The sequence below is a fragment of the Bombina bombina genome, chromosome 7, assembly GCF_027579735.1.
Source record: "Bombina bombina isolate aBomBom1 chromosome 7, aBomBom1.pri, whole genome shotgun sequence".
NCBI lineage: Eukaryota > Metazoa > Chordata > Amphibia > Anura > Bombinatoridae > Bombina > Bombina bombina.
In genome coordinates, this window is record NC_069505.1 from 235,178,711 (window position 1) to 235,200,011 (window position 21,301).

The 21,301-nt window shown below is 35.8% G+C and overlaps 1 protein-coding gene across 1 annotated transcript in view; it reads right to left on the reverse strand.

Annotated features, from left to right (window-relative positions):
- Window positions 1–698: 698 nt before the first annotated feature.
- TPH1 (tryptophan hydroxylase 1) overlaps window positions 699–21,301 on the reverse strand; it is an 81,118-nt gene continuing 60,515 nt past the window's right edge. Inside the window, exons 9-11 of the mRNA XM_053688946.1 lie at window positions 8,109–8,204; window positions 6,681–6,814; window positions 699–873 (exon numbers count right to left, since the gene is read on the reverse strand). Coding sequence (XP_053544921.1) covers window positions 699–873; window positions 6,681–6,814; window positions 8,109–8,204 — 405 coding nt within the window. The remainder of the gene's footprint in view (window positions 874–6,680; window positions 6,815–8,108; window positions 8,205–21,301) is intronic.

A 21,301-nucleotide genomic window follows, 5' to 3' on the forward strand; every position in this document is an offset into this window, starting at 1 on the left:
AACTGACCACTACATTTATAATTTATAGATTTACCATTGGTTTCTGCCAATATGCACCATGTTTGTCCTGTGTTGTGGACTGACCAGTTGTGTTAATTGTCTATATTTACAAATAATTTAAAGAACTTGTTCCAAACTCTCATAACTTATTAAATGTAAAGGAGCTGAGACTTTAGTGAATTTACCCCACTTCATAACCTGTTTTACAGAGTTTTGTTTCACTGGGAAGCTTTCTGAATACGTAGTGAATCTAGACAAGTGATGTAAATTAGCCAAGGAGGCAGAGTTTTGCAATATTTCCATAGACATCATTCCACCGTCACAAAATATTGATAAGCTCTTAAGTCAAAAGGATGACAGTGTGTTTAGTGTACATTAAACAAAATTCATTTTGCAAGGGGAAAAAAAAAGGATGAATTGAAATCTATCTTTGGAAAAGAACAGTGTGATGAAAACAGATGTTGATAATGCCTGTGGTAAACATACATATACACTATGTAATATATTCCTACACAATGCTACAATTTATTTCACTTTACAAAAATAAAAATCTGTTGTTTAATATAACATTAAAGTTCTAAAATATAATTTTGTTGAAAATGAACAACATAAGACAAGTACGGTATTTCTTACATCTCGTAACAAACGCTGGTTTGTAATGAAACATTTTAATCTTAAGTGACACTGAGAGGGTTCATTTAAACACCCAGCTGCTTGTTCATCTTGCTGAGTGCGTCACTAACAATGTCTAGTTCATGGCGTAGGTCGCTCACCACATTGGTGATACTCTTGGTGTCCTTCAGGACTTGCACACTTTGTGTGTATGGGTTATATTTCAGTCCAAAGGGACGCTTGATGGTTTTTGCAAATTCCCTGTTGATAAAAGCAAAATATGACATCTTTAGTGCAGAGTTCTGCTACACCGTATCTTTATTTCATGACTTTAATAGTGTACTATAAAAATAAATAAATGACTAAGCAGATATATGAAGGTGTACTAGATAAAGAAATAATAAAGTGATACTTGCTAAAATAATAATTAGTGATCAACAGAGGCAAAAATAACATAAAAACATAATATAACAATATAATGCAATAACGCAGGTAAGAATCCAAATCCAGTCGACCGTGCTCCCAATCAAAGAGTAAAGTACTAAAAGACAAATGAGAGGCGCCTTATGGTGCAGATCAAATTGGTACAGAACATAGATAGGGAGAGAACAAAATTAATTCTCACAATCGTAGGGGGCGCATACAGCGCCTAACAGGCAAGTTGGAACTTCGGAGCCATCCGACTGACTGACTCTCCTCACAAGAGTCTAGATACGAAGCCAGTCCCACTGGTGCGTCACAGGCTCCTAAAAAAGTTCACTGGAAGGTGCAGGAGGGAATTCCCCAATACATCATAGTACAAACTAGCCAATGAATAGAGCGTGATATTGTATACGGCAAGATGAACACAGAGCGAGTAGTGTTACAGGTTTAATAAAACAAGTTTAAAACAATTGGTGCAATACAGCAACGCGTTTCTCGGTGGTTAGGCCGTTTCATCAGGCTGATAAAACAGCCCAACCGCTGAGAAACGCGTTGCTGTATTGCACCAATTGTTTTAAACTTGTTTTATTAAACCTTTTAACACTACTCACTCTGTGTTCAACTTGCCGTGTACAATATCATACATCAGGTTCCACAGACTTTGGAGCTCTATCCATTGGCTGGTTCGTATGGCGTATTGGGGAATTCCCTCCTGCACCTTCTAGTGAACTTTGCCAGGAGCCTGTGACATACCAGTGGGACTGGCTTCGTATTGGATCTAGACTCTTGTGAGAAGCGTGATTCAGTCGGACAGCTCTGAAGTTCCGACTTGCCTGTTGGGCGCTGTATGCGTCCCCTACGATTGTGAGTGTTCATTTTGTTCTCTCCCTATCTATGTTCTGTACCGCTTTGATCTGCACCATGAGGTGCCTCTCCTTTGTCTTTTAGGACTTTACCCATAGTGTAATATACTAAAATAACAGCAATAATATTAGTTGCATTATTACTCATAAATATTTACTATATGGTGGAAACGTGTTTTGTTCTCCTTTATTTATATCTAAGTGTAGTTAAAATGACATTAAACACCTTTTGCTTTGGTCCCACGCTCTCTAGAGAGACCAAAAAGCAAATTCTGTAACCTGCTAAAGCTACATATCAAATAGCTGGTTTAGGCAATTTGAAACTCAGGTGACATATTTTGTCCTAAATTGCTATTGCGTGTTGTGTTATTATGCGCTCAGCCTTGCAAAATCAATAATATATTAATAATTAGATGTAAGTTACACTGTTTAAACATTAAGCATTTTTAACATGCCCGATACTTAAATGAAGCACCCTATACTTGCAGGGGAGCAGTAGTAGTGAGATAATTATGCTCCTATTACAAGTCATTGGTTAAGCGTTGTGCTCACACACAATTGGAATTAGCCCTTTCTTTTTTAAAGGACCATTAAACTTAACATTTCAACAATGTTCATAAAATATTTCCTTATTTATTTTGCTGTAAACTACATCTAAAAATGTTGTTTCCCTCCCTCCCTAAGCTTCTATAGGGAGGTGTATTATCCGTTTTGCATCAGCGATAGGCAAATCATTCTGTGCAATAGTAACTAAGCTAAATCAGTGCTAAACCTCCTTACGGGAATACAAAAGGCATATGTGCAAGCAGGGTGTGTGCTATATCTGAATATTAGTTTGTGATTGGTTAGCAGGGTTCTTTTGTTCTGGGGGACAGGAAATATGTGAAAAGAAGAAACCTACAACAATATACTCATTGGCAAAATAAAGCTGCAAAACGATTCTTATATATGAAGGTTTATAATCATGTAGTTTGCAATTTCCCTTTTCACAATTTAAAACCAGGTATTAACTGTTATTGCTTGCTATTGTGCATTCATAAACAGGAAACATTTATAGTAAGGAAAAAAAAACAAAAATCCACTTCTTGAGCAGAATTTTTAGCCCCATCAGATTTGCACATGAGCATAATTCGAAATACATATTAGCAGAAATCTCATATCTGAGCAGTATTATGCACTCCTGCTATCTTACACGAATAGTGTAGCGCATAATAAATATTAACCATGAACTTGTATTACTAGCTAAAAATTGCTCAAGCTTCAGCGTTCTTTACGCTCCATACTACTTCTATTTTTGTGCTCGTTTTGGTCTTTCTAGGGAACGTAGGAAAAAGCAAGTGTTGAATGTTCCTTTATAGCAAGAGGTAGATCGCGGTCTACCAGTGGACCGCAAGGGAATTTTGAGGTGACCGTCTGAAAGATTTCAAAAGTCTGCATAATGAGAGAAACATTTCTCACACATCTAGGCTGAGATGCTGCTCGGTATCCCTGGGTTTGGCAGTTCCAGGTCCTGCTCTGTCTGATATTCTGCTGCCACTTTCTAGTTCTGTCGTCCGTTACTTGTCACCTGGCTCTGCTGGGTGAATGTCCTGGTGTTGTTTTTTCACAGTATCTGTTACTCCCCCTCAGGTGCTTTTACTTACTCTGTACCAGGCCTTTGATGCTGCTCTCTGATACTTTCTCTAAAAAAAACTAATATCAGCTATACTTTGTGCTAGTTTCTGCAGCTTTCTGTCCCCAGAATTTGTTGTCATCAAATTGTACAGGTCAGTGCTGTTGCTGCTATACCAGTCTCTGGTTGCTGTGTAAGGCGGTACAGAGCCTGCAAGTCCTGCTGCGGTCACTGTCCCAAATATTTGCAATAGTCTTCAGCTAGTAGCGGATGGATGGAGAGCAGCAAACAGGACCTGCCCCCTAATCAACCTGACATGGCGTCCAGCCAAAAAAATTACTTCGTAGAATGAGTCTGTCTATGATTGGCTGAGAATAGTTCGTTGTCATCATTGTACCTGAGCTATGGGTTTCCATGTGTTCCAGGTTTGACTACTCCGCTAGCCCTAGACTCGAGCCGTCTTGATTGTGAGACTACTTATTCATACGCAGGCGCGGTACACAGATAAGTTTGCTTGATGGTCCCAGCATGACGTAAAGAGAGAGTTCTCGCAATAAGTAAAGAGCGCGGCTGTATTTATTATTAAAGCACCAGTAAACACAGTAGATTTGCATAATCAACAAATGCAAGATAACAAGACAATGCAATAGCACTTAGTCTGAATTTCAAATGAGTAGTAGATTTTTTTCTAACAAATTTCAAAGTTATGTATATTTCCACTCCCCCTGTACCATGTGATAGCAATCAGCCAATCACAAATGCATATACGTATAGTTTGTGAATTCTTGCACATGCTCAGTAAGAGCTGGTGGCTGAAAAAGTGTAAATATAAAAGACTGCACATTTTTTTATGGAAGCAAATTGGAAAGTTGTTTAAAATTACATGCTGTATCTGAATCATGAAAATTTAATTTGACCTGAGTGTCCCTTTAAAGAGCACGGCTGATTTTTAGAGCTGTATTATTTCTGGCAAAAATACAATTTTCACCCAGCGACTGGTGTTTTTTTTTTTTTAGTTAGGTGACCACGTCACTTGGAATAAAATTAGAGGTAGCCCTTGCCTTACAAAAGTCTGCCCACTCCTGCTTTATAGGAAAGCCGACAGTCACAGAAATATTATTATTACCAGTACATTATTTAGTGTCAGTTTTTTCATAAATACTAATTAAATTTAGATTTTTGCAAAATATAAACAAATTTAAATGGATGTTAAAGGGACATAAAACAGTATAAACTAACATAAGTTTCTAAATATTTAATGCAGCCAAAGCTTACCTGCAAAATGGTTTCTGTTTTAAGCCTCATTAACCCCTTTAATTCAGGCATAGTTTTGTTTGCAGCAAGCTCCCCCCTGGGCATTTCCATTTATGGAAAATGCTATCCAAGCCTTATCTTCTGCAGAATGCACTTGTGCATGGTAGGGGGCACATTCACATGGCACCTGACTAAAGCAGTGCACATTAGAATGCTGAAGCTTTCACAAAGCATGTGACATTATCCCCATGGAAACGAGCAAGCCTCTTGGCAACAAACAATAGCAGTACCTGCTGTCCCTCTTCAACCACCCTTGCTTGCATAAGTAATTATCCTCACATGCACACTTTTTTATATGATACCATAAGGTTTGGAGTAGGACACTGATAAGGGGGTGGAGCAGGCTACACTTGGCAACACTAAAGTGTAAGTCATGTTGCAGATTTTTAGATATCTTATTAAAAAACTTATAAGATATTTTTTTTTATACTTTTTTCACATATTGTTTTACCTCAGTTGACCTTTTTAGAATATCCACATAACTCAAAATGTTTTATGGCACTTTAAGGAACAACAAAATGCTCTAATGTGCTATAGTGTTTTATCGCTTGAACAGAAGTATGAGTTTAAACCCCTCAGTTAAAAGCAGCTCCACATCAGCAATGCACTGTTGATCCTGAGATGAGCACAGCTGGTCATTGGCAACTACCCACATATGCAGCTCCTGATTTGATCTGATCAGCTTTGGATCATAAGTGCATTGCTACTCTAGGGTTCAGTTTAACCCCTAGCTCTTCAAATTTCCTTATATGCACATTTTTAAGCAGAATTATGCTGTCAAGTAATTGAGACTGCTTCACAAACTAAAGGTAATCTATACATTGGTTTAACCTTTTTTTGTAATAGTTGTCAGCTTTACTTTAATTAATATTCAGGATAACCTAAAAAAAAACTTTATTCAACTTTACCACTTCTAATGGACACGTTCACCACAGCAAGGGGACATAATATAATTTATAACAACAAAAAACACAAGCGCATACGAGAATCACTGTATCTTTCTTTATTGTTATAAAAGTAAAGCCATAAAAATATACACTTACAAGATAAGTGCAAATAATGTGCACGTAATAATTAAAGCTGATCTCCACTTCCAGCCAATGGTCTTTATCTCTCCAGTTCAGTGGCTCAGCTTATCCGGTATTATTTCACCGGTAATGTATGAATGTCTCCCTCAATAGGCAAGGTTGGTTAACTCTCCTCCCGAACGCATTTCATTCACTCTCGGGTGAACTTTCTCAACGGGCTTTGTATCAAAGTATATATTTTTATGGTTTACTTTTATAACAATAAAGAAAGATACTGTGATTCTCGGATGCGCTTGTGTTTTTTGTTGTTATAGTTCGTGTGTAAGGAGGATCTGGACACAAGTAGGATCCTGAGACAAGCAGCAACGGAAAGATCACACATATCAGGTGGAAATATATCGTGAAGGAGTATTTAAGCCATACTAATTCCATCTGGACTCTAACCCACTCTAGGACCTATTCAGACTTGTGTGGTTGAACTGCGGTATTTATATCTTGAATATTGTATTAAACATTTGTATATGTATAATTGATTTATATTAGCCTATAGAATTGCCTACTGGGATAGGATAATATACATATAGTAAGAAATATAACTAAATCATTTGTGGGAGAATAGTATTGGTATTTCACCATTTGAGATTTAATAATTTTTTAAAAAAATAATTTTTTCATTTTGGAATTTTAAATTGTGATATTTTATAGGTAGAGTGTATCCTATATAAATTCATTTTTGCGCTGCCACATTTTTTGTATTTACATAATATAATTTGTTACATAATTTATTATATTTCTTTACAAATTGGAGCTGGGAAATCAGTTTATTACCTCATCTTTTCCTTGGCTTCTTCAAAGGTTTCAGAGACAAAGTAGACCTCTTGAAAACTAGTAATAATGCACTCTTGTTTGCAGGTCACCATGGGATCAAAAGGCTTCACTGCGCAGTTGCCAGAAAGTGCGTGCTGTGAAAGACAAACCGCATATTAAAGAGAAATGAACGTCAAAATGAAACTATCATGAATGAGACAAATAATGCAATTTAGTTAAACCATTTTCAAATCACTTTGTTTTCTTGGAATCATTTGTTAAAGAATCTACCTAGGTAGGCTCAGGAGTGTGCAAATTTTTTGAGCACTATATGGCAGCAGTGTCTGCAGCAACTATTTGGCAATATAAGGAGCTGCATTCCAGAATTGGAGCAGAAATCACAAACAATTGGAAGTGATTTACAAAGGAGGAAAAATGTTTTCAACCTCCAGGGATCAGTAACTTTATAAACGAAAGTATCTTGATGAAATAAATATATACTTTACTTAACAATGGTTTAAATACAGACTATTGTGTAACATAACATATATATTGGTAAGAAACTTTGAAATATAGCTGCCAATCACGTTCGTATACACCGGACAGTGAATAGCTTTGCTCTGACAGACTTTCCAACACTTTCTGTGCTATATCTAGAAGTTAGAGACACAGGACAGAGTGGTCCAGAGACGGTGTTAGTGGGCGGCACAGTCCAGTTATAAGGCTTGATAGGCAGCCTTCTATCAGTTTGTACTGTGACTTTCATAGAGAGAGGTACAGGAGGATCCACAAACTACAGCTATCCTGTGAAATCTGGGACAGTTGATACACTAGCTCTGAGTTCAGTAGCAAGAAATGTACATATTGCTGATCTCAGAGTTTAAATAATTGACCTTCCATTTTTAAAGGGATATTAAACACTAAGCAATAGTATTGAGGTTATTCCCCTCTTAAGTCATAAGTGCCGCCATGTTGAAATCTATCTTTCAGTACATTCCAGTGGTTTCAATATGGTAGCCCCCGTACTCAGAGGGAGATGTATAAAATGTATTTAGTATTTCATTTAAGAGCATCCTGTTTTTTAAATGTCTCTTACATTTACTGTGGATTGCTGCTGTTTTTTTCTTCCTTTAACCAGTAAATACAGAAGCATAAATAGCACATGCATGATAAAAAGACAATGCAATAGCACTTACTCTGAACTTCAAATGAGCAGTAGATTTTTTAACATATTTCAAAGTTATAGCTATTTCCACTCGCCCTGTATCATGTGACAGCCATCAGCCAATCACATATGCATATAAGTGTATTATGTGAATTATTGTGCATGCTTAGTAGGAGCTGGTGACTCAAATTGGACAGTCTTTTTATATTTACACTTTTTGTTAATGGAAGTAAATTAAAGTTTAATTTTGACTTGAGTGTCCCTTTAAATGTAACTTAACTTACTTTGAGCTCACTGATAGAAGACAGAAGACCCGCTCCATAGACCTTCAATTTCCCCTCTTGCTTGCACAAACCAAACTCCACTGTAAAGAAGTAGCACTGAAAATGAAGAAAAACACCACGTCACACCATATTATTAGATTTGGTTAATGGGACGTGATGCACAAACATATATGTTGCATTAAAATGAGAACATTTCAAAATATTTTAGAGAACTTTTTTCTGAGAAGAGGATGTTCCTGTGCTTAATAAATACATTTTCTTCTGGGGAAGTTGTCACTGTCAATTTAGTTTCACTTTAAATTTAAACTTTACATTTTAACACATTAAGCTGCTATTTTTTTATACATATCTGAGTACAATGTCCCTTTAACAGTAACTGAATTGAACACAAATAAGCCAGTTATGTATAACAGCAAGTGCTATACATTTATACTTTTTAGTATTTTCAGTAATAAAAAACATTTACTATTTAGTGTTTTCAGTAATAAAAAACATACTATTTAGGTGTTTCAATAATAAAAAACATTTATACTATTTAGTGTTTTCAGTAATAAAAAACATACTATTTAGGTGTTTCAATAATAAAAAACATTTATACTATTTAGTGGTTCAGTAATAAAAAACTTTTGTACTATTTAGTGTTTTCAGTAATAAAGAACATTTAGAATATTTAGTGTTTTCAGTAATAAAAAAACATTTACTATTTAGTGTTTTCAATAATAAAAAAACATTTATACTATTTATTGTTTCAGTAATAAAAACATTATAATATATATTGTTTCAGTAATAAAAAACATGTATACTATTTATTGTTTCAGTAATAAAAAACACTTATACTATTTAGTATTTCAGTAATAAAAACATTTATATTATTTAGTGTTTCAGTAATAAAAACATTATACTATTTAGTGTTTCAGTAATAAAAAACATTTATACTATTTAGTGTTTCAGTAATAAAAAACATTTATACTATTTAGTGTTTCAGTAATAAAAAACATTTACACTATTTAGTGTTTTCAGTAATAAAAAAAACATTTTATACTATTTAATGTTTTCACTAATAAAAACATTTACACTGTTTAGTGTTTTCAATAATACAAAACATTTTATACTATTTAGTGTTTTCAGTAATAAAAAACATTTAAATTATTTATTGTTTCAGTAATAAAAACATTTACACTATTTAGTGTTTTCAGTAATAAAAACATTTATACTATTTAGTGTTTCAGTAATAGAAACATTTACACTATGTAGATTTTTCAATAATAAAAAACATTTATATTATTTAGTGTTTCAGTAATAAAAACATTTATACTATTTAGTGTTTCAGTAATAAAAACATTTATATTATTTAGTGTTTCAGTAATAAAAACATTTATACTATTTAGTGTTTCAGTAATAAAAACATTTATACTATTTAGTGTTTCAGTAATAAAAAACATTTATATCATTTATTGTTTCGGTAATAAAAACATTTATACTATTTAGTGTTTCAGTAATAAAAACATTTTGACTATTTAGTGTTTCAGTAATAAAAACATTTATACTATTTAGTGTTTTCAGTAATAAAAACATTTATACTATTTAGTGTTTCAGTAATAAAAACATTTAGACTATTTAGTGTTTCAGTAATAAAAACATTTATACTATTTAGTGTTTCAGTAATAAAAACATTTATACTATTTAGTGTTTCAGTAATAAAAACATTTACACTATTTAGTGTTTCAGTAATAAAAAACATTTATAACATTTATTGTTTCAGTAATAAAAACATTTACACTATTTAGTGTTTTCAGTAATAAAAACATTTACACTATTTAGTGTTTCAATAATAAAAAACATTTACACTATTTAGTGTTTCAGTAATAAAAACATTTATACTATTTAGTGTTTCAGTAATAAAAACATACTATTTAGTGTTTCAATAATAAAAAAAACATTTATACTATTTAGTGTTTCAGTAATAAAAACATTTATACTATTTAGTGTTTCAGTAATAAAAACATTTACACTATTTAGTGTTTCAGTAATAAAAAACATTTATATCATTTATTGTTTCAGTAATAAAAACATTTACACTATTTAGTGTTTTCAGTAATAAAAACATTTACACTATTTAGTGTTTCAATAATAAAAAACATTTACACTATTTAGTGTTTCAGTAATAAAAACATTTATACTATTTAGTGTTTCAGTAATAAAAACATTTTGACTATTTAGTGTTTCAGTAATAAAAACATTTATACTATTTAGTGTTTTCAGTAATAAAAACATTTATACTATTTAGTGTTTCAGTAATAAAAACATTTATACTATTTAGTGTTTCAGTAATAAAAACATTTACACTATTTAGTGTTTCAGTAATAAAAAACATTTATATCATTTATTGTTTCAGTAATAAAAACATTTACACTATTTAGTGTTTTCAGTAATAAAAACATTTACACTATTTAGTGTTTCAATAATAAAAAACATTTACACTATTTAGTGTTTCAGTAATAAAAACATACTATTTAGTGTTTCAATAATAAAAAAAACATTTATACTATTTAGTGTTTCAGTAATAAAAACATTTATATTATTTAGTGTTTCAGTAATAAAAACATTTATATTATTTAGTGTTTCAATAATAAAAACATTTATACTATTTAGTGTTTCAGTAATAAAAACATTTATACTATTTAGTGTTTCAGTAATAAAATCATTTACACTATTTAGATTTTTCAGTAATAAAAAAACATTTATATTATTTATTGTTTCAGTAATAAAAACATTATACTATTTAGTGTTTCAGTAATAAAAACATTTACACTATTTATTGTTTCAGTAATAAAAACATTATACTATTTAGTGTTTCAGTAATAAAAACATTTACACTATTTATTGTTTCAGTAATAAAAACATTTATACTATTTAGTGTTTCAGTAATAAAACATTTATATTATTTAGTGTTTCAGTAATAAAATCATTTACACTATTTAGTGTTTCAGTAATAAAAACATTTATACTATTTAGTGTTTCAGTAATAAAAACATTTATATTATTTATTGTTTCAGTAATAAAAACATTTATACTATTTAGTGTTTCAGTAATAAAAACATTTATATTATTTATTGTTTCAGTAATAAAAACATTTATACTATTTAGTGTTTCAGTAATAAAAAACATTTATATTATTTGTTTCAGTAATAAAATAATTTACACTATTTAGTGTTTAAGTAATAAAAAACATTTACAAATAATAAATTCTATAGCTATAAGATATTAAATGACTTTTCTGTTTGTTGTGTAGTTTTTTCACTCTGTGCATTAGCTGTTATTTCCTCACAATCCAGACACATTTCATACAATTAAAGGGACATGAAACCCACATTTTTCCTTTCATGATTCAGATACAACAGACAATTTTAAATAACTTTCCAATTTACTTTTATTATCAATTTTTTTTTCTTGTTATCCTTTGTTGAAAGCAGGGATGTAAGCTCAGGAGAGTGCACGTGTCTGCAGCACTAAGGCATTAGTTTGCAACAATGTTATACATTATTAAGAGCACTAGATGGCAGCACTATTTCCTGTCATGAAGTGCTTCAGGCACATGCACGCTACCGACCTAGGTGTCTCTTTAACAAAAAATAACATGAGAACAAAGCAAATCTTATAATAGAATTAATTGGAAACTATTTTAAAATTGTATTTTCTATCTGAACAATGAAAGAAATATTTTGGGTTTCCCTATGATCTAAAGCCAATTAACTTAAAACTGTATTAAATACACAGCAGTGCACGTTAAGTGTGACCACATCCTATATGACTGATGTAGAAGATATTCAAGTACAATACAAAATGATTTACTGCCATATAAACAAGATAGAGTCACTGCATTTGTTAGGTCACGTGCGTTACCAAACACGTGCATGTCTTTTTCCTACAGATAGAGTCACTACATTTGTTATATCCCTGCGTTACCAAACTCGTGCATGTCTTTTTCCTACAAATAGAGTGACTGCATTTGTTATATCCCGTGCGTTACCAAACACGTGCATGTCTTTTTCCTACAGATAGAGTCACTACATTTGTTAGGTCACGTTCGTTACCAAACACGTGCATGTCTTTTTCCTACAAATAGAGTGACTGCATTTGTTATATCCCGTGCGTTACCAAACACGTGCATATCTTTTTCCTACAGAGAGAGTCACTACATTTGTTATATCCCGTGCGTTACCAAACACGTGCATGTCTTTTTCCTACAGATAGAGTCACTGCATTTGTTATATCCCGTGCGTTACCAAACACGTGCATGTCTTTTTCCTACAGATAGAGTCACTACATTTGTTATATCCCGTGCGTTACCAAACACGTGCATGTCTTTTTCCTACAGATAGAGTCACTGCATTTGTTATATCCCGTGCGTTACCAAACACGTGCATGTCTTTTTCCTACAGATAGAGTCACTACATTTGTTAGGTCACGTGCGTTACCAAACACGTGCATGTCTTTTTCCTACAGATAGAGTCACTACATTTGTTAGGTCACGTGCGTTACCAAACACGTGCATGTCTTTTTCCTGCAGATAGAGTCACTACATTTGTTAGGTCACGTGCGTTACCAAACATGTGCATGTCTTTTTCCTACAGATAGAGTCACTGCATTTGTTATATCCGGTGCGTTACCAAACACGTGCATGTCTTTTTCCTACAGATAGAGTCACTACATTTGTTATATCCCGTGCGTTACCAAACTCGTGCATGTCTTTTTCCTACAAATAGAGTGACTGCATTTGTTATATCCCTTGCGTTACCAAACACGTGCATGTCTTTTTCCTACAGATAGAGTCACTACATTTGTTAGGTCACGTGCGTTACCAAACACATGCTTGTCTTTTTCCTACAGATAGAGTCACTACATTTGTTAGGTCACGTGCGTTATTAAACACGTGCATGTCTTTTTCCTACAGATAGAGTCACTACATTTGTTAGGTCACGTGCGTTACCAAACACGTGCATGTCTTTTTCCTACAGATAGAGTCACTACATTTGTTAGGTCCCATGCGTTACCAAACACGTGCATGTCTTTTTCCTACAGATAGAGTCACTACATTTGTTATATCCCGTGCGTTACCAATCACGTGCATGTCTTTTTCCTACAGATAGAGTCACTACATTTGTTATATCCCGTGCGTTACCAAACACGTGCATGTCTTTTTCCTACAGATAGAGTCACTACATTTGTTATATCCCGTGCGTTACCAAACACGTGCATGTCTTTTTCCTACAGATAGAGTCACTACATTTGTTAGGTCACGTGCGTTACCAAACACGTGCATGTCTTTTTCCTACAGATAGAGTCACTACATTTGTTATATCCCGTGCGTTACCAAACACGTGCATGTCTTTTTCCTACAGATAGAGTCACTACATTTGTTAGGTCACGTGCGTTACCAAACACGTGCATGTCTTTTTCCTACAGATAGAGTCACTACATTTGTTATATCCCGTGCATTACCAAACACGTGCATGTCTTTTTCCTACAGATAGAGTCACTACATTTGTTATATCCCGTGCGTTACCAAACACGTGCATGTCTTTTTCCTACAGATAGAGTCACTACATTTGTTATATCCCGTGCGTTACCAAACACGTGCTTGTCTTTTTCCTACAGATAGAGTCACTACATTTGTTATATCCCGTGCGTTACCAAACACGTGCATGTCTTTTTCCTACAGATAGAGTCACTACATTTGTTAGGTCACGTGCGTTACCAAACACGTGCATGTCTTTTTCCTACAGATAGAGTCACTACATTTGTTATATCCCGTGCGTTACCAAACACGTGCATGTCTTTTTCCTACAGATAGAGTCACTACATTTGTTATATCCCGTGCGTTACCAAACACGTGCATGTCTTTTTCCTACAGATAGAGTCACTACATTTGTTATATCACATGCGTTACCAAACACGTGCATGTCTTTTTTCTACAGATAGAGTCACTACATTTGTTATATCCCGTGCGTTACTAAACACGTGCATGTCTTTTTCCTACAGATAGCGTCACTACATTTGTTAAGTCACGTGCGTTACCAAACACGTGCATGTCTTTTTCCTACAGATAGAGTCACTACATTTGTTATGTCACGTGCGTTACCAAACACGTGCATGTCTTTTTCCTACAGATAGCGTCACTACATTTGTTATGTCACGTGCGTTACCAAACACGTGCATGTCTTTTTCCTACAGATAGAGTCACTACATTTGTTAGGTCACGTGCGTTACCAAACACGTGCATGTCTTTTTCCTACAGATAGCGTCACTACATTTGTTAAGTCACGTGCGTTACCAAACACGTGCATGTCTTTTTCCTACAGATAGAGTCACTACATTTGTTATGTCACGTGCGTTACCAAACACGTGCATGTCTTTTTCCTACAGATAGCGTCACTACATTTGTTATGTCACGTGCGTTACCAAACACGTGCATGTCTTTTTCCTACAGATAGAGTCACTACATTTGTTAGGTCACGTGCGTTACCAAACACGTGCATGTCTTTTTCCTACAGATAGAGTCACTACATTTGTTAGGTCACGTGCGTTACCAAACACGTGCATGTCTTTTTCCTGCAGATAGAGTCACTACATTTGTTATATCCCGTGCGTTACCAATCACGTGCATGTCTTTTTCCTACAGATAGAGTCACTACATTTGTTATATCCCGTGCGTTACCAAACACGTGCATGTCTTTTTCCTACAGATAGAGTCACTACATTTGTTATATCCCGTGCGTTACCAATCACGTGCATGTCTTTTTCCTACAGATAGAGTCACTGCATTTGTTATATCCCGTGCGTTACCAAACACGTGCATATCTTTTTCCTACAGATAGAGTCACTACATTTGTTATATCCCGTGCGTTACTAAACACGTGCATGTCTTTTTCCTACAGATAGCGTCACTACATTTGTTAAGTCACGTGCGTTACCAAACACGTGCATGTCTTTTTCCTACAGATAGAGTCACTACATTTGTTATATCCCGTGCGTTACCAAACTCGTGCATGTCTTTTTCCTACAGATAGAGTCACTACATTTGTTATGTCACGTGCGTTACCAAACACGTGCATGTCTTTTTCCTACAGATAGCGTCACTACATTTGTTATGTCACGTGCGTTACCAAACACGTGCATGTCTTTTTGCTACAGATAGAGTCACTACATTTGTTATGTCACGTGCGTTACCAAACACGTGCATGTCTTTTTCCTACAGATAGCGTCACTACATTTGTTATGTCACGTGCGTTACCAAACACGTGCATGTCTTTTTCCTACAGATAGAGTCACTACATTTGTTATGTCACGTGCGTTACCAAACACGTGCATGTCTTTTTCCTACAGATAGAGTCACTACATTTGTTAGGTCACGTGCGTTACCAAACACGTGCATGTCTTTTTCCTACAAATAGCGTCACTACATTTGTTAGGTCACGTGCGTTACCAAACACGTGCATGTCTTTTTCCTGCAGATAGAGTCACTACATTTGTTAGGTCACGTGCGTTACCAAACATGTGCATGTCTTTTTCCTACAGATAGAGTCACTGCATTTGTTATATCCGGTGCGTTACCAAACACGTGCATGTCTTTTTCCTACAGATAGAGTCACTACATTTGTTATATCCCGTGCGTTACCAAACTCGTGCATGTCTTTTTCCTACAAATAGAGTGACTGCATTTGTTATATCCCTTGCGTTACCAAACACGTGCATGTCTTTTTCCTACAGATAGAGTCACTACATTTGTTAGGTCACGTGCGTTACCAAACACATGCTTGTCTTTTTCCTACAGATAGAGTCACTACATTTGTTAGGTCACGTGCGTTATTAAACACGTGCATGTCTTTTTCCTACAGATAGAGTCACTACATTTGTTAGGTCACGTGCGTTACCAAACACGTGCATGTCTTTTTCCTACAGATAGAGTCACTACATTTGTTAGGTCCCATGCGTTACCAAACACGTGCATGTCTTTTTCCTACAGATAGAGTCACTACATTTGTTATATCCCGTGCGTTACCAATCACGTGCATGTCTTTTTCCTACAGATAGAGTCACTACATTTGTTATATCCCGTGCGTTACCAAACACGTGCATGTCTTTTTCCTACAGATAGAGTCACTACATTTGTTAGGTCACGTGCGTTACCAAACACGTGCATGTCTTTTTCCTACAGATAGAGTCACTACATTTGTTATATCCCGTGCGTTACCAAACACGTGCATGTCTTTTTCCTACAGATAGAGTCACTACATTTGTTAGGTCACGTGCGTTACCAAACACGTGCATGTCTTTTTCCTACAGATAGAGTCACTACATTTGTTATATCCCGTGCGTTACCAAACACGTGCATGTCTTTTTCCTACAGATAGAGTCACTACATTTGTTATATCCCGTGCGTTACCAAACACGTGCATGTCTTTTTCCTACAGATAGAGTCACTGCATTTGTTATATCCCGTGCGTTACCAAACACGTGCATATCTTTTTCCTACAGATAGAGTCACTACATTTGTTATATCCCGTGCGTTACTAAACACGTGCTTGTCTTTTTCCTACAGATAGAGTCACTACATTTGTTATATCCCGTGCGTTACCAAACACGTGCATATCTTTTTCCTACAGATAGAGTCACTACATTTGTTATATCCCGTGCGTTACCAAACACGTGCTTGTCTTTTTCCTACAGATAGAGTCACTACATTTGTTATATCCCGTGCGTTACCAAACACGTGCATGTCTTTTTCCTACAGATAGAGTCACTACATTTGTTAGGTCACGTGCGTTACCAAACACGTGCATGTCTTTTTCCTACAGATAGAGTCACTACATTTGTTATATCCCGTGCGTTACCAAACACGTGCATGTCTTTTTCCTACAGATAGAGTCACTACATTTGTTATATCCCGTGCGTTACCAAACACGTGCATGTCTTTTTCCTAAAGATAGAGTCACTACATTTGTTATATCACATGCGTTACCAAACACGTGCATGTCTTTTTTCTACAGATAGAGTCACTACATTTGTTATATCCCGTGCGTTACTAAACACGTGCATATCTTTTTCCTACAGATAGCGTCACTACATTTGTTAAGTCACGTGCGTTACCAAACACGTGCATGTCTTTTTCCTACAGATAGAGTCACTACATTTGTTATGTCACGTGCGTTACCAAACACGTGCATGTCTTTTTCCTACAGATAGCGTCACTACATTTGTTATGTCACGTGCGTTACGAAACACGTGCATGTCTTTTTCCTACAGATAGAGTCACTACATTTGTTAGGTCACGTGCGTTACCAAACACGTGCATGTCTTTTTCCTACAGATAGCGTCACTACATTTGTTAAGTCACGTGCGTTACCAAACACGTGCATGTCTTTTTCCTACAGATAGAGTCACTACATTTGTTATGTCACGTGCGTTACCAAACACGTGCATGTCTTTTTCCTACAGATAGCGTCACTACATTTGTTATGTCACGTGCGTTACCAAACACGTGCATGTCTTTTTCCTACAGATAGAGTCACTACATTTGTTAGGTCACGTGCGTTACCAAACACGTGCATGTCTTTTTCCTACAGATAGAGTCACTACATTTGTTAGGTCACGTGCGTTACCAAACACGTGCATGTCTTTTTCCTACAGATAGAGTCACTACATTTGTTATATCCCGTGCGTTACCAAACACGTGCATGTCTTTTTCCTACAGATAGAGTCACTACATTTGTTATATCCCGTGCGTTACCAATCACGTGCATGTCTTTTTTCTACAGATAGAGTCACTACATTTGTTATATCCCGTGCGTTACCAATCACGTGCATGTCTTTTTCCTACAGATAGAGTCACTACATTTGTTATATCCCGTGCGTTACCAAACACGTGCATGTCTTTTTCCTACAGATAGAGTCACTACATTTGTTATATCCCGTGCGTTACCAAACACGTGCATGTCTTTTTCCTACAGATAGAGTCACTACATTTGTTATATCCCGTGCGTTACCAAACTCGTGCATGTCTTTTTCCTACAGATAGAGTCACTACATTTGTTAAGTCACGTGCGTTACCAAACTCGTGCATGTCTTTTTTCTACAGATAGAGTCACTGCATTTGTTATATCCCGTGCGTTACCAAACACGTGCATATCTTTTTCCTACAGATAGAGTCACTACATTTGTTATATCCCGTGCGTTACTAAACACGTGCATGTCTTTTTCCTACAGATAGAGTCACTACATTTGTTATATCCCGTGCGTTACTAAACACGTGCTTGTCTTTTTCCTACAGATAGAGTCACTACATTTGTTATATCCCGTGCGTTACCAAACTCGTGCATGTCTTTTTCCTACAGATAGAGTCACTACATTTGTTATATCCCGTGCGTTACTAAACACGTGCATGTCTTTTTCCTACAGATAGCGTCACTACATTTGTTATATCCCGTGCGTTACCAAACTCGTGCATGTCTTTTTCCTACAGATAGAGTCACTACATTTGTTATATCCCGTGCGTTACTAAACACGTGCATGTCTTTTTCCTACAGATAGAGTCACTACATTTGTTATATCCCGTGCGTTACCAAACTCGTGCATGTCTTTTTCCTACAGATAGAGTCACTACATTTGTTATGTCACGTGCGTTACCAAACACGTGCATGTCTTTTTCCTACAGATAGCGTCACTACATTTGTTATGTCACGTGCGTTACCAAACACGTGCATGTCTTTTTCCTACAGATAGAGTCACTACATTTGTTAGGTCACGTGCGTTACCAAACACGTGCATGTCTTTTTCCTACAGATAGAGTCACTACATTTGTTAGGTCACGTGCGTTACCAAACACGTGCATGTCTTTTTCCTACAGATAGAGTCACTACATTTGTTATATCCCGTGCGTTACCAAACACGTGCATGTCTTTTTCCTACAGATAGAGTCACTACATTTGTTATATCCCGTGCGTTACCAATCACGTGCATGTCTTTTTCCTACAGATAGAGTCACTACATTTGTTATATCCCGTGCGTTACCAATCACGTGCTTGTCTTTTTCCTACAGATAGCGTCACTACATTTGTTATATCCCGTGCGTTACCAAACACGTGCATGTCTTTTTCCTACAGATAGAGTCACTACATTTGTTATATCCCGTGCGTTACCAAACACGTGCATGTCTTTTTCCTACAGATAGAGTCACTACATTTGTTATATCCCGTGCGTTACCAAACACGTGCATGTCTTTTTCCTACAGATAGAGTCACTACATTTGTTATATCCCGTGCGTTACCAAACTCGTGCATGTCTTTTTCCTACAGATAGAGTCACTACATTTGTTATATCCCGTGCGTTACCAAACACGTGCATGTCTTTTTCCTACAGATAGAGTCACTACATTTGTTAAGTCACGTGCGTTACCAAACTCGTGCATGTCTTTTTTCTACAGATAGAGTCACTGCATTTGTTATATCCCGTGCGTTACCAAACACGTGCATATCTTTTTCCTACAGATAGAGTCACTACATTTGTTATATCCCGTGCGTTACTAAACACGTGCTTGTCTTTTTCCTACAGATAGAGTCACTACATTTGTTATATCCCATGCGTTACCAAACTCGTGCATGTCTTTTTCCTACAGATAGAGTCACTACATTTGTTATATCCCGTGCGTTACCAAACTCGTGCATGTCTTTTTCCTACAGATAGAGTCACTACATTTGTTATGTCACGTGCGTTACCAAACACGTGCATGTCTTTTTCCTACAGATAGCGTCACTACATTTGTTATGTCACGTGCGTTACCAAACACGTGCATGTCTTTTTCCTACAGATAGAGTCACTACATTTGTTAGGTCACGTGCGTTACCAAACACGTGCATGTCTTTTTCCTACAGATAGAGTCACTACATTTGTTAGGTCACGTGCGTTACCAAACACGTGCATGTCTTTTTCCTACAGATAGAGTCACTACATTTGTTAGGTCCCATGCGTTACTAAACACGTGCATATCTTTTTCCTACAGATAGCGTCACTACATTTGTTAAGTCACGTGCGTTACCAAACACGTGCATGTCTTTTTCCTACAGATAGAGTCACTACATTTGTTATGTCACGTGCGTTACCAAACACGTGCATGTCTTTTTCCTACAGATAGCGTCACTACATTTGTTATGTCACGTGCGTTACCAAACACGTGCATGTCTTTTTCCTACAGATAGAGTCACTACATTTGTTAGGTCACGTGCGTTACCAAACACGTGCATGTCTTTTTCCTACAGATAGCGTCACTACATTTGTTATGTCACGTGCGTTACCAAACACGTGCATGTCTTTTTCCTACAGATAGAGTCACTACATTTGTTATGTCACGTGCGTTACCAAACACGTGCATGTCTTTTTCCTACAGATAGAGTCACTACATTTGTTATATCCCGTGCGTTACCAAACACGTGCATGTCTTTTTCCTACAGATAGAGTCACTACATTTGTTATATCCCGTGCGTTACCAATCACGTGCATGTCTTTTTTCTACAGATAGAGTCACTACATTTGTTATATCCCGTGCGTTACCAATCACGTGCATGTCTTTTTCCTACAGATAGAGTCACTACATTTGTTATATCCCGTGCGTTACCAAACACGTGCATGTCTTTTTCCTACAGATAGAGTCACTACATTTGTTATATCCCGTGCGTTACCAAACACGTGCATGTCTTTTTCCTACAGATAGAGTCACTACATTTGTTATATCCCGTGCGTTACCAAACTCGTGCATGTCTTTTTCCTACAGATAGAGTCACTACATTTGTTAAGTCACGTGCGTTACCAAACTCGTGCATGTCTTTTTTCTACAGATAGAGTCACTGCATTTGTTATATCCCGTGCGTTACCAAACACGTGCATATCTTTTTCCTACAGATAGAGTCACTACATTTGTTATATCCCGTGCGTTACTAAACACGTGCATGTCTTTTTCCTACAGATAGAGTCACTACATTTGTTATATCCCGTGCGTTACTAAACACGTGCTTGTCTTTTTCCTACAGATAGAGTCACTACATTTGTTATATCCCGTGCGTTACCAAACTCGTGCATGTCTTTTTCCTACAGATAGAGTCACTACATTTGTTATATCCCGTGCGTTACCAAACACGTGC